At 34.5% G+C, this 14,941-nt stretch overlaps 1 protein-coding gene across 1 annotated transcript in view; it reads right to left on the bottom strand.

Annotated features, from left to right (window-relative positions):
* Nucleotides 1-14,941, bottom strand: part of ASCC3 (activating signal cointegrator 1 complex subunit 3) — a 336,030-nt gene that overhangs the window by 130,275 nt on the left and 190,814 nt on the right. The window contains exons 15-17 of the mRNA XM_065911620.1: nt 10,920-11,111; nt 10,383-10,607; nt 4,207-4,326 (exon numbers count right to left, since the gene is read on the bottom strand). Coding sequence (XP_065767692.1) covers nt 4,207-4,326; nt 10,383-10,607; nt 10,920-11,111 — 537 coding nt within the window. The remainder of the gene's footprint in view (nt 1-4,206; nt 4,327-10,382; nt 10,608-10,919; nt 11,112-14,941) is intronic.

Here is a 14,941-nt window from a genome sequence, read left to right as displayed (position 1 = left end):
AAAACCAAAACAAAACACTTGACTAATTATTCAGACAGTCATCATTTGCAAATGTATACCTATTTATGGAAATTAATATTTCTATTGATGCTTTAGCATACATTTTTATTACAATTTTAAAAGAATACTTTTTTTTCATTTATTTTTATTAGTTGGAGGCTAATTATAATATTGTAATGGTTTTTGCCATACATGACATGAAGGGCTGGAAAAAAATATTTCATGCAAACAGAGACCAAAAGAAAGCAGGAGTCGCAATACTCTTATCAGATAAAACAAGACTTTAAAATACTCAGCCATTAAAAAGAATACATTTTTTAAAAGAACAATTAGAAAATATTTTATTTCATTAAATAAAGCTTTTAAAATTAATGAAAATTATCAATCTGTATATTTTTTTCAGATAGTAAATATTAGAATCTAAAATTTCTGTATAGTCTTATAATCTTTAAGATTAATCAGGATTAGAAATTAGATACATGAAAAAAATCATTGTTTTCTCCCTCCCACACTAAAATAAATAAGAATTGTAGTATACCAAATCATAGTCTTGCTTTCTCAGTTGTTTCAAGAAATGATAGTGAGAATGCTTTCCTCTGCTTAAGGGCATACAAAAATAAATGAAAAGTTATCCTTTCAAAAGCATGGTTTTAGTGTTATAACAATTTTCATAACTGTTGATGGGAAAACCACTTTGCAGTATTTTTCTAAGCAGAAAGGACATTAACACTAGATATCAACAAATGCTCTTGTTACTAAGATATGTGTGTATAAATATATGTATATATACACACACACACACGCATACAGACCAAGTCCTGAGGATTGCAGTCTGGCCACAAGCAATCAAGTGAAGTATGACCTTCTAAAGGGGGTGAGGGGAAGTATAAAGTACTTCAGAAATCTATTTATGAGTTAATACTCCTACTATTTGTTCTAACAGAATTTTATAGCAACTTATTCATGCACCAAACATAGCTACAACAAATGAATAAATCAGAAAAAAATGAGGGAAAGGAAAATCAAGTGTAGGGAAGTAAGGTGGAATCAAGGGTCATATTAGCAAATGCAGAAAGTCTTTTTTTTTTAAGTCTTTATTGAATTTGCTACATTGTTTGTGGGTTTGTTTGCTTGCTTATTTGTTTTTAATGTTTTGGTTTTCCAGCAGCAGGGCACATGGAATCTCTGCTCCCAGGTCTGGGATCAAACCTGCACCTCCTGGGTTGGAAGGCAAAGTCTCAACCATTGGACCACTGGGGAAGTCCCACAAAAGGCTTCAATATTTTCTCTAAGTGACATACTATATGTTTCAGGTTTACCTTATAAAACCATTTCATTAATCACATCTTACTAAACCACTAAAAAGAATTAAACTATTACATTATTTGTGTTAGTTCACGTGAGTTTTATAGCTGTAAGTCCTTATTGAGTAATAAAAACACACAGGTCAGAAAAAAGGTTAGATTATCTGAACTGTGAGGGCTATAAAACCATGTACCTCAGAAGGGGAAAAAAAGTCACTTTTTTATACTAGAAAATCATATAAAAATGACTTCTGATATTAACCTGGTACTTTAACCTGTCCTACAAAACCCATATCTGTAATGAGCTAGTGCCTCATTCTTAAAAATTTATAAAGTTACAGGTTACAACACATCTACATTTTATAGCTGAGAGCAATCTGGCTGTAAAAGAAGATATCTGAGTATTAGATATCTTAATACTTAGGTATTAAGTAAAAGACTAAATCTAAGTATTTAATATAAAAATAAAATGATTTCAGATGAACAGCTTCATAACTAGCTGTTGCTGCTATTTTTCTTTATTTCCCCCTCCTAAATCTTTAAGTTTCAAAAGTTTCCCATGATCACATTTACTGTATGTGAAAAGGAAAAATAAAGAAGAAAAAAGAAAGGCATCCACTTTGATAACACCATGGAATGTATATACAAACTAAGTCATTATTATTAATAAATGGAAGAAAACTATAATGTTAATGTAATGTTAGTTGATCAGTCGTGTCCAACTCTTTGCAACCCCATGGGCTGAAGCCCACCGGGTTCCTCTGCCCATGGAATTCTCCAGGCAAGAATACTGGAGTGGGTTACCATTTCTTTCTCCAGGGAATCTTCCCGATTCAGGGATTGAAACTGGGTCTCCCACACTGTGGGCAGATTCTTAACCATCTAAGCTACCACGGAAGCTTTGATAACACCAGGGAATACATACACAAACTAAGCCAACATAATTCATGAATGGAGGAAAACTATAATTCTGAGTTAAATTCAACCTTTCTTCTAATTTTGATTTAATACCAGTGAATATTGATATGATGGTGGTGAAATATTTTATTCATTAGAGAATAACTGGATTTTATCTGTAATTAGGAAGCATTTACAGGGTATAAAGCAGAGTTCTAAAGAAAAGACAAGATCTCACAGAATCTTTAAGCTGTGTGGACCACACAGCTGTGAAGTCTGTAGGAAGAGCTGTGACCACATGCATTTGATTCTCAGTCTATGTTCTCAGCAGAACCGATTCAGCCTCCAAACTGTTAAGATAGTAACTCATTAATGCTATCTATTAACTTAGGAACAAGGACTTAGAAGGACTTGATAAGAGGAACATACAGTATACAACATCACCCTATTATTAAAAGTGGTCTATAAGTTTCCTCATGTCTAATTTATTCCGAAAACTAAATTCAAAAAATATAGTGGAAAAAATCATAGCAAAATACTAATATCAAATGGAAACTCATCTGAATATTAAATTGATTAACAACATAAACATCATTAGTATCAGTAGAAAAGAAGTATAAAGAAAGTAAAATAATTACAGGGGATAAAATTAATTTTCCTTCAGTTCAGTTCATTCAGTCATTTCCAACTCTGTGCGACCCCATGGGCTGCAGCACACCAGGCCTCTCTATCACCACCTCTCAGAGGCTGCTCAAACTCATGCCCACTGAGTCGGTGATGCCATCCAACCATCTCATCCTCTGTCATCCCCTTCTCCTCCTGCCTTAATCTTTCCCAGCATAAGGGTCTTTTCACATGAGTCAGCTCTTTGCATCAGGTGGCCAAAGTATTAGAGATTCAGCTTCAGCATCAGTCCTTCCAATGAATATTCAGGACTGATTTCCTTTAGGATGGACTGGTTTGGGTCTCCTTACAGTCCAAGGGACTCTCAAGAGTCATCTCCAACACCACAGTTCAAAAGCATCAATTCTTCAGCGCTCAGCTTTCTGTATAGTCCAACTCACATCCATACATGACTACTGGAAAAACCATAGCTTTGACTAGATAGACCTTTGTTGGCAAAGTAGTGTCTCTGCTTTTCAATATGCTGTCTAGGTTGGTCATAACTTTCCTTCCAAGGAGCAAGCATCTTTTAATTTCATGGCTGCAGTCCTCATCTGCAGTGATTTTAGAGACCCCCAAAATAAAGTGTGCCACTATATCCATTGTCTTCCCATCTATTTGCCATGAAGTGGTGGGAGCAAATGTCATATTCTTAGTTTTCTGAATGTTGAGTTTTCAGCCAGCTTTTTCACTCTCCTCTTTCACTTTCATTAAGAGGTTCTTTAGTTCTTCTTCACTTTCTGCCATAAGGGTGGTGTCATCTGCATATCTGAGGTTATTGATACTTCTCCTGGCAATCTTGATTCCAGCTTGTGCTTCATCCAGCCCAGCATTTCTCATGCTACACTCTGCATATAAGTTAAATAAGCAGGGTGACAATATACAGCCTTAACATACTCCTTTTCCTATTTGGAACCAGTCTGTTGTTACATGTCCAGTTCTAACTGTTGCATCCTGACCTGCATACAGATTTCTCAAGGGGCAGGTCAGGTGGTTTGGTATTCCCATCTCTTGAAGAATTTTCCACGGTTTATTGTAATCCACACAGTCAAAGGCTTTGGCGTAGTTAATAAAGCAGAAGTAGATGTTTTTCTGGAACTCTCTTGCTTTTTCGAAGATCCAATTGATGTTAGCAATTTGATCTCTGGTTCCTCTGACTTTTCTAAACCCAGCTTGAACATTAGTATTTTCTAAAAAAAAGACTAAAGCTCTGTTTTTCTTACAGGTACCTAACTCCTTTCAGATGAGGCAGAAGTAGCAAATATTTATCCTCATACCATGAAAGGATTATAGAGCTAAAAAGGAGGTCTGACTTTCTTTTTTAATAAATGAGTTTTTTTACCTGATAAGCCTTGTGGCTGATGCCATATACTAATGGATTTGCTCTCATCCGTACATAAAGATAAGTGTAGCTTATCCACTTCACTGCTTCTTCCACATTAGTAACTGTTCCCAGAGCAATCTGCAAATCAAAATTATAACAAAAATTAAACTAATGCATTAAAGTTGAATATAAACATTGCATCAAGAACCATTTTGTCAAAAGCTGAGTTTTTAAAACGCATCACTATGATGTATTTAAAAGAAAGTAAGCATAATTATTGGCCATGCCATTTCTCCAATTAATTAAAAATCAGCCCTGCCTCATTTGAGAACAGTACACTAGATATGTTACCTGCCAAAACTGACCTTACTTACTATTATTGCATTGGATTATTTTTCCCATTTGAGTTTAATTTTATATAGTATTAAAAACATTTTGGTATTCATTAATTCTTCTTCTTCTTGTTTCTTTTAAATCTTGGCTTCATTTAATGTGACAACATTATTGATAGTTTTAAATGTAACTGTACCATAAGTAAAACATAATATTGATGATTTTATCCCTCTTTATTGTGATTTTGTATACTGTCATCACCAAAATCACAAAGGGTATAACACTAATTTTTTTCCTCTAAAGATTCCCATTTGCAGTATAGCTAGTATAAATATATAATATAAATACAATGGTAAATGCAATAATTTTGGCACAAATATTTTATTGGGATTTATATATATTAATAACATATGTACCTCAAAATAATACAAGAACAGGGAGTGGTTTTAATCTTTTTATTGGTAAACTTAACTTATGGAAAAATAAGTTATTTATAAATTTGAATTATAATAAACACTGGGTATTTCTTTAGATTATATTCTGAAATTTTTAACATAGCATTAATGTAACTTTATAATATGGTAATTTAATGAAACCAAAGTTAATAATTTTAAAACAATGATAACATATAAAATTTGTGTAATAAAAGGAATTGCTAGGAAATGATCTTAACAGAGAACTGCAGTGAAAAATCTTCTTAAAAATACATTTTTTTAGCCACTGGATCTATAGGTAGTCATTTTGCTTCTACTTACAGTATTCATTTTAATTAACAAATTTATCCAAGTTATGCCATTTCAGATTTGAATAATTTTTCCGGAATTTGTAGCTGAAAAAATTTTTACATCTTAACACTTTAATCAAAGGATAACTGATGGTCTCCACCCTAAATAACCAAATTTTGGGAGACAAGAAGGAAAACTAAATCCTGTTATTTTAGTATAAAATATTAAAGAAAATATAAACATTAATGTTTGCTTTATTCTCATTATAATTTAAATTCTGTATAATTAATTTGTAAAGTAACTATGTGTAGGCTTAGCTATCTTTATTTAGTTGGAGATGACATATAGCAATTAATAAATATCATTATAGTATTATATCATACTATTCATCCTTAAATAAATGACCAAAACTAAATAAATGACAAGGCAGATGCTATCCTTTTTAAAAATTAAACTATCTTGATATATGTCAGAGAAAGACAATATTGTAAGATCTCCTTTATATATGGAATCTAAAAACACCAAACTCAGAAAACAAAGAGCAGAATGGTGGCAGCCAGGAGTTGAGGGGTAAGGAAAATGAGGAGATGTTGGTTAAAGGGTACAGATTTCAGGCACATGAGTCAGCTCTGGGGATCCAATGTATAGCATCATGACTGCAGGTAATCGGGTTGGGCTCTAAAGTTGGAAGTTGATACGAGAGTACAGTTTTAGTGTTCTCATCCTAACAGAGACAAAACGGTCATCACACGACGTGAAGGACGTGTTTACTAACTTTATTGTGGGAGACATTTAACAAACACATGTGTGTGTCACATTACTGCACTGTATAACCTGAAACTTACAATGGCATGTCAGTTATAACTCCATAAAGCTGGAAAACGTAAATAAATTTACATTACATATTTACAAATGACTAAGACTGACCACAGTCTAAGTAAACATACACATTTACTAAAATGTGAACTGTAAGACTTTCTACAAAACATAGTAACAAGAAGTAAAATTTATCTAAGGAGTGAGTTCTACAGCACCTCCTAAATATTTACAAACATCACAGTTAAACATTTTCTAGTCTACTTAGACAAAGGAAACTAGTTAGCTAATATGGCGAGACATCTGATAGCATTCTCCATTTTTAATTCTATTATCTGATTTGGATTGTATTAACTCCCTTATGATTTATTGACACTTTAAAATAACATCACACAACTCCTGAGTAGAAAATTTTATAAAAAATAAAATAAGCTTCCTATTACTTTCAAAGTCAGACAGTAAATTAATAACTGATAATTAGTTGTTGCTGGGTGCTGATAAGATTAAAGGAAAAGACCAAGTAGGTAGCAAAACCTGGATCAGGTAATACAAGTCTTTCAAATGTTCACCAAAAAGGAAAAGACACTCAGAAAAATGAATGTAAATCTATGAGGGTACATCATACGGTGAGATTAATCCTTGAATGCCATCTAGTGACAACAATAAAAATTCACTTGCAAATATTTGTGGTCTCCTAGTAGCTACTTAGTATAGGAGGCTGATATAGAACAAGTGTTTTTCATAGTCTCTCTCTGAAATTTATTCATTCACCCCAATAATCATCCAAGAAGCCAGTAAGTCAAGTACAATGGATATGGCAATAAATATAGCATGGCGCCTCGTCTTAAGGAGTTCTGTAGTTCCTTAGGTGAGATACATGTAACTAAGATGACTTCTATGAAACCATTATCCACAGTGCCAGTACACACCATGTATTCAAAAACGCTTTTAAAGAAAAACACCTAACATGTATAACTTATAAAAAAGCGCCATTAATATCTAGTGTAACAGAGCTTTAAGTGCTAAGTAAGAGGAAAAAAAAATCTATCCCAACTTTGGTAATTTAGAAGGCTCAAAGTGTCATTTTGTATCTGATTTATCTACTTAAGCTTTAGTCATTACAGTTAACTTGTTTATTCGTATGTGCTTTTTAAAAAGCTAGTTGAAATCAAATAAAACTAAACAAGCAAATGTAATGTTTATATAAATACATATGCAAACACAAATCCCTCTAGTACATGTGTGCAAACACATTTATACCACTATTCATTTATTTATTTCACTAAAATTTGTGAGGGTAGCAAGTATAATTGGGATTGAGCATAAAGGAACTATGAAGTAACACAAGTGGCATAATCTTTTTTTTTTTTTTTTTTGGCATAATCTTGTACTAAATAACAACTTGGCACAGGTGTTTGTTAACTTTTCACAACAATCTAGTGATGCTATTCCTAATTTAAACATGGGACGAAGAGCACTTTACAGGGGAAGCAAATAGAATGGCAGCCTATAGAGCAGAAGAGCGGTACTGGAAAGGACCAGAGTCAGAACTGGGAGATGTCAGGCTACTGAGGCCATAAATCCAAAGACAAAGTGCTTGTATTTATACCCTGCGGAGACGGACAGAGGATGATAGACAGAGGAGCCTGGCAGGTCTAGAGTCCATGCGGTCATGAAGAGTCAGACAGGACTGAGCACGCATACGCACACGCACTGCTGTGTAGATGGGAGGAGCTCTGTACAAAGAATGTATGTACAGCTACAGAAAGATTAACACATTTTAAAGTACGGACCACAGGGCCTTGGCACAGAATAGGTACCCAGTCATGTTTGCTGAATCAATTTTCATAAGCCTCAAACATGCTTCAGTGCTTCTCTCAGAGCAGAATGAAATGGTATAGATAGGGCTGGGACTTCTGACTTTTTGGCATTAATTAGCATTAGGGAGTCAGCCTGATTAGGGATCAATTAGCAAAGATGCCTCATAAAATACCCGCATTAAAATGACTGCTTGATAGAATACTTTCTCCAGTTCTTCTAAACTAGTGTTATCAAGGATAGTAGTCTGGGCAACATTCCCAATCTAACATGACCTTGGTGTTGACAATTGTTGCTATGCAGTCTGGCAAAGATTTGGGGAATCTAAAGACTGAAAAATTCATTACCTTGAGAGCACAGCACACATTCATTGTATAAACTAATTTCACACTTGGCTTCCACAGATTACCAAATTTAATTTCACATTCAAACTATAATTTAAGGGAATTTGTTTCCTTAATAAGAAAATTTACTTTAATTGGGAACTAGTCTAGTAGACAAAATACGATGAAGAAAATTTAGCAATGGCTATACTTCACTATATTAGCTAAGAATGTCAAGGTATATGTTTTGTTATTTGAATGCCATTTATAGTATTAAATGGAATTATGGTTCTAGATAGTTGACATTTCTGAAAATGACAAACACTGATAACTATTTTATGAATATGAGGTGGATCTGTGGGCTACAATTCATTTTTAATTTCTCAGGAATTGACCAAATAGTTTCACTGATGGTATTTTATAGTCCCTAAGAAAAAGAAATCCTGAGGACAAGAGTTACTCATCTGTGTCTTTTGCATAAAAGCTATTTGGTGTCTACCACTTAAAAAAAGCTATCAAGGAAAATAATTCTAAATTTACAAAGATGTAGGCTTTCTTAATATGCTTTTCTAGAAACATTGTAAAAAAGAGTCTTGCTTTTTATTGTAAATAAGAGAAATGATTACTGCCATTTTGGAAAATATTTAGTCCTGGTCTCAGAAGAAGGCAAATGGTAGGTTAATTAATATAGAGAAATGTATTCATTCATGTGTATTCACTTACCACATTTTATATAATTGAAATCTAGGCTATAATAAAAAGACTATTTTTGTAGTTAAAAAGACTCAAGTTTGAACAGTACTAGTTTCAACAATTAGTACCTGAATGAGCTTTGGGCGTTATCTATCTCTCTGAGAACAGTATCTCCTGAGCATCAGTACTGACGGAAGATACAAAAAGTACCCAGCAGGTTGGCAAATCCTCGGTCCATTGCTACTATTACTATCTTTGTACAATAGACTATTTTTATCATAGATTCCAGTGACCCAAGACCTAATTATTAAAACCATGCCAGTATAGTAGGCAATGAGGATAAAAACTGAGTTATAGTATTTCTTTTGGAGACAATCTTTACATCATAATTAATTTTCTAATCTTTTTTATTTTCTTATAATTTTGCTGCTAGAAACTGGCATCTTTCCTGATTTTTTCTAACTTCCAACTAGATCTTCCAAACCTTACTTAACTTTCTGAAGCCAGATCAAGTTTTATCACCTTCATGAACAAAGCCTTTCCTGATAGGCTGGAGTCAAAGGTGTTTTCTCCTTCTACTGAATCCTTGAGAACTTTATTACCTACCAACACTATTGTACTGTGTTTTTTTTATCTTTTTCTCCCATTCTGGACTATATACTCCTTAACAGGGGAATTGCATACTGTGTGTGTTTTCATCCTCTAAAAAGACTTGTAAATAAGATCAGTAGATCTAAGTGAAATTTCTATAATACTTCACAAATATCTCACTTATTCATGTATTTAATAGTTATATTCCACCTTTCAAAGACTGAGTCAACTTGAATGGTAAGAAGGGATGTAGAGACAGAAAAGTGCTGAGTGACAGACAATAAAAAATGCCATAAGAACAGCAAAAACTCGTTTGATTGTTTGACACACAGATTCTTAAATTTAGAATGTTTATCCTCTTTACCAGTTAAGATGTTACCTAGGATTCCAGGGTCTGCTATTTAAATCTTAACACAAAAACACATCACACATGAAATAAATTACAAATAAATTATACTGCAGCTCAATTTAAGCAATCATATTTTCTATAACAAAGTTAATCAAATGAGCTAAAACAGAAGAGCTTTATTAACCTTATAAAAACTTTATAAAATACTTCATAATAAACTTTATAAAAGTTTATATGAACACAGTTGTTGTTATTACTATTTCCTTAGTTTGTATAGCTGTGGTTAGACTTCTGCCCTTTCACAAAACCTCATGACTTAAAAGCACAGTCTTTTAGCAATGAGTTGTTATCAGTTCTCATTTGCATTTTATATTGCTCTGATCTAATCAAGGATATCACCATCCCACCTCTTGTGTCTCATGACTGTGAAAAGAAATACAATGTATTATTAAATATTACAAAATAGCAATCAACTCAACCTTTATTTTTCTTAGTCTTTCTTGAAGCTGATGATTCCATTCCAACCTTTTGCTTATTAGCTCTTACCTCTGCATTTAGATTATCTGCAAGGCTTTCCAGAAACTGGCTCTCAATTGGGTTTTGTTGAGTGAGCAAAGAGAGGTAATGGCTGAGTTTATCATGGGTTGTTATGATGATTCCTTTTCCAAATTTGTCAAATTGTGGTCTTCCGGCTCGACCAAATATCTGCATGACATCTAAAATTCCAAGGTCAACAAAGGAGCCTCTTTTTGCAGCATATATTTGTGTTCCCTAGATGAGGAAAAGTTAATAAAAATTTACATAAATACACACAAATATAATCCTGATGAGTTGAATACTGAAATTAGGCAAATATGGCAAGATCTCAAAAGTGTACTTTAACTAATCCTTTCATTATCTGTGATAGAGTTAAATTTTCACAATATAAACTAGATTCTTTTGGAGAAAATAATTCTGACCTTATATGAATAACATTCAAAGTCACTGAAGCAGCCAAAATCACAATAATTTTCTAAATAAATCAACCCACATGTTTGTTTTAAGATATCTCAAATCCATGCAAAAAGGAAGGTAAGCTCTCACCTTAATAATAACAGCATGAGCAGGAAGATTGACACCCCAGGCTAACGTCGCCGTACAGACTAGGACTTTGATATGCCCATTAGAAAACAAGCTTTCAACCAAATTTCTGTCCTGCCGGAGCATGCCTGCATGATGAATACTAAAACCATCTGGAAATAATTCTCGTACTTGTCTATTTCTTGACTTTTGCACCTAGAGTAGACAGCAACAAAACATAAAAGTGTTATTTAGCATTTAAAAGCAATTGTTATTTAGCATGTCTCCTGAATAAGTTTATCAAAGGGAGCATAGAATTATTGTTAAGCATCTTAAGGTCTTACTAAGCTTTAGTATATAATGTGTCATACAAGATCACTTATAATTATATTTCAGCTATCTTAAAAAATAGGTAACCTTGAACATGGCACAAAATCCAAAAGGAAAGAAGTTAAAATCAAGTGTCTCTTTCACTCAGGTATCCTCTTCCTGTAATCGATCAGTATTACCTGTTTTGTATTCATCCAAAAGAAATCTATTAAAAGCAAGCGTAAATCTCAGTGGATTCCAACTCATTCGGCGTAAAGGTCAGAGTGCTTACCATGCAAGACCCACAGAAATCATTCCCATCCCCGAACCTCACTTACTCATGCCAGACACAAGTGCTGGCTTTTTCTCCAAAGTCTTTTTTTTTAAACAAATCCACACCTGCCTTGAGGTCTTCACACTGTCTGTTCCAGGCTCACTGCCCTGGACACCTCTCCCCCTTACTGGGATGCCCCTGGTTCCGCTGGTCACGCGCTCCGTCTCAGGATAATGAGAATGAGCCCAGTAAGCCCAGCTGCGCCCCCGCTCACCTGTGTTCCCGCCGATCTCTGACACCTGTCATATCTCCTCAACGTCACATCTGCCCCGAATATACTGACCCGCTTCTGAGGGCTGGTCTTTGGCTCGGTCTGAGCTCAGATGTGGGGTCTGGTCCGCTTATCTGCAATTTGTGTAAGTGCTACAGCAAATCTTTTAAAATTCACTGATAGCTCATCGTACAATGGGGAAATTTTTTCTGCAAAATTAAAGACTAACATAAGCGCTCAAAGTTTCTGTTTGGGCACCACATCCTCTGCTTGTTTGCTGTTGCTCCGAAAATTTCAAGATCAACATCTTGATAGCTTCTTTTGAAAGAGCGTTTCCATAATTTTTATGTGAGGTGCACTACACTGGCAGGGAACGGGGTTCTAGCACTGACTTCACCACACTGGCTAGCTCTTAAAATCGGAAACTTCTAAGTTAATAATAATTAAGAAAATGATCTGTGAAAACCGCACTCCAAGAGATCTGCTTCAAATATAAAATGGAAGGGAATATATTAACAAACCGCACCATCTAGTGGCCAGCCAAGTAAATAACAACTTGGAAATATATACACAAAAAGATTTATCTTTTTAAAATTTCATGGGGAGGGTATTACTTCATTTTTGTGCAGTGTGGTCAGCCTCTTATAAATAATTTTATATGCACACTTTATGATTAGCTACACTGGCCTTAAGTTAAGGATCATAATGCCTTAACTTTCATCCTTTTAGATGTGCTAATGTCAATCTCACAAATCGGGGCTCCAAGTTATGGAGTATTTCGGTCTCATTGTTATGGAGTATTTGCTAGTATCTAACAAAGCTCCTTCACAAGGTCAAGGTAGAAAAAGTAAAAACATTTTACTTACTCCATTTCTTCCCTAACATTCATGAGTGAACATTCAGAGCTCACAGAGCAAACTAAAAAATACTGCCTAGAGACATTTGGAACAAAGCTGGATGGCTCTGTAGGGTGAATCTGTTGTCTGTGGCCTCCTGAACCGGAATATCTTGATGGGCGTGTTATAAATGCAGATTTTTAGTCAAAATCCAGTTGAGTCAAGCCTTGGCTTGTGACACCATGACACAGTAAGAAGCTGAACCCCAGAAATATGTAACTGTGGTGCAGACTATTTCTAAAGGTAGCAGGTGGATCATGGGGTGCGGACGCAGCACCTCCCACCCTGGCCAGGCGGGTTCAACCAGCCTGGTCTCTGTAAGCAACCAAGAGGTCCCGGGGTCACTTCTCCTTTCTCTCTGTTCTCGCTGGTATTCTGTGCTGTTTTATTATATTACTTCAGCAGAGACCTGGAGTGACAACAATCTTAAAGTAAGACTGGGTTGGTCTTTCTCAACGATCTTAGAATCTGAATCTGCTGTTTCTGATCTAGCCTAGTTCACAGTATAAATAAATGAGAAATCTTGGAAAGAGATCCAGGGATAAACATGCTTTAAAACTTTATTTAAAAATTATCATATAGTCAAATTATCTTCTCACTTTTGGTGTACAGTTCTACGAACTTCAGTATATGTTCAAACTGTGTAACCACCATGATAATGATACAAACAGTTCCTTTACACACCGCCTCAAATTCTCTTGTTATTTCTTTATAGTTAAACCCTCCCCTCCTACAGCCCCTGGTAGATCAGACCCCCTGATCCGCTCTAGGGAAATATGTGACTAACATTTATATTAAAACTGATAGAAAATTGTAATAAGAGCAATGGAAGAAAATTTAAAGGCTGTCTAACATCTAGGCTTTCATCCTTTTTAAAGACAAATTAATTCTAATGTTAGTTAGGGATCTTAGAGCACAGAAATAGAAGTCTAAAAATTAATCTTACAGAGGCAGCGTACTAGCACTGATATTAAAGCCTGATAAAGCAGCAGAAAACAGAATACAATAGAGAAATACCTAGCAATATTAAACCTAACAGTAAAGAGCTTTGGAAAAATAGAATTCACCAATGCATTAAAACAATATATCACAACTAAGTAAATTAAACCCCAGAAGGCAAGGGCACTATACCTATAAATAAATTTATATGAACATGCTTATGAATGAGTCAAAGGAGAAAAAACATAGATGATCTAAAGGCACTGAAAGCCCACAAAAGACCACATTCAATCATAATGAGCAGAGGTGACAATATTGATTTTAAACCACAATGAATCATAAAACATTAGGAGTACATCTATTAAAGTTAGAAACAAGGCAAAGTTGTTTGCAATCAGCTAACCGATGTCTTAAACAATGGAATTAGACATGAGAAAACAGTAAAAAGTAGAAATACTAGAATGGAAGAGGTCAAACCAATTATTAGTTGCAGATGAAATAAACACTTATTTAGAAAACTGAGAATTAAAAACTACTAATGACTGAATTCAGAAAGGTGACAGTCCCCCAAATCACTATTTTAAACAAGTGTTTCTATATATAAACAATAACTTGTTAGAAAATAAAAGGGAAGAAAATATCACATCTATAAAAGTCATCAAAAACAGAAAAAAGCAAGAAATAGGTAGAACCCTACCTGAAGAAATCATCATAACACTGCCAAAGGATATCCAACAAATGAAATCATATGCTTTGTTTCTGAGTTGGAAAAACCTGATTTGATAAAAATATCAATTCTCACTAATGTAGTCTCTGTAAATCAATATATTAACTAAAAGGTAAACATCATTTCTTGGAAGTGATACTGAAGTACATCCTAAAAAGTAAACATGTATATTTATCCAGGAAAAAAATTCTAAAATTGAAGAATAATGAGGATGCTTATCCCAAACACATATTAAAAATATTATAAAAGCAGGATAAGTAAAATAGTTTGATACCAGAGAACAGTCAATAAGCTCAAGGAAGTAGAAGAGAAAACTCAGATACTGACTCCGGCAAATGTGAGAATTTTGTTACGTTACATTAAATTTTATAATCAATGGAATAAACAAGGAGTCCCGCCTGCTACTGCAGGAGATGTAAGAGACATGGGTTCGATCCCTGGGTCTGGAAGATGCCCTGGAGAAAGAAATAGCAACCCACCCCAGTATTCTTGCCTGGAAAATTCCATGGACAGAGAAGCCTGGTGGGTTATAGTCCATGGGGTTGCAAGCAGTCACACACGACTGAAGCGGCTTAACACGGACATTCAGAAACTCATTTGCTGCAGGAGGTCATCAGAAAGATGTGACCA

The sequence above is a fragment of the Muntiacus reevesi genome, chromosome 19 (genome assembly GCF_963930625.1).
Source record: "Muntiacus reevesi chromosome 19, mMunRee1.1, whole genome shotgun sequence".
NCBI classification, from domain to species: Eukaryota; Metazoa; Chordata; class Mammalia; order Artiodactyla; family Cervidae; genus Muntiacus; species Muntiacus reevesi.
The sequence above is the reverse complement of the archived record's forward strand: the minus strand, read 5'-3'. Positions and strand labels throughout refer to the sequence as shown.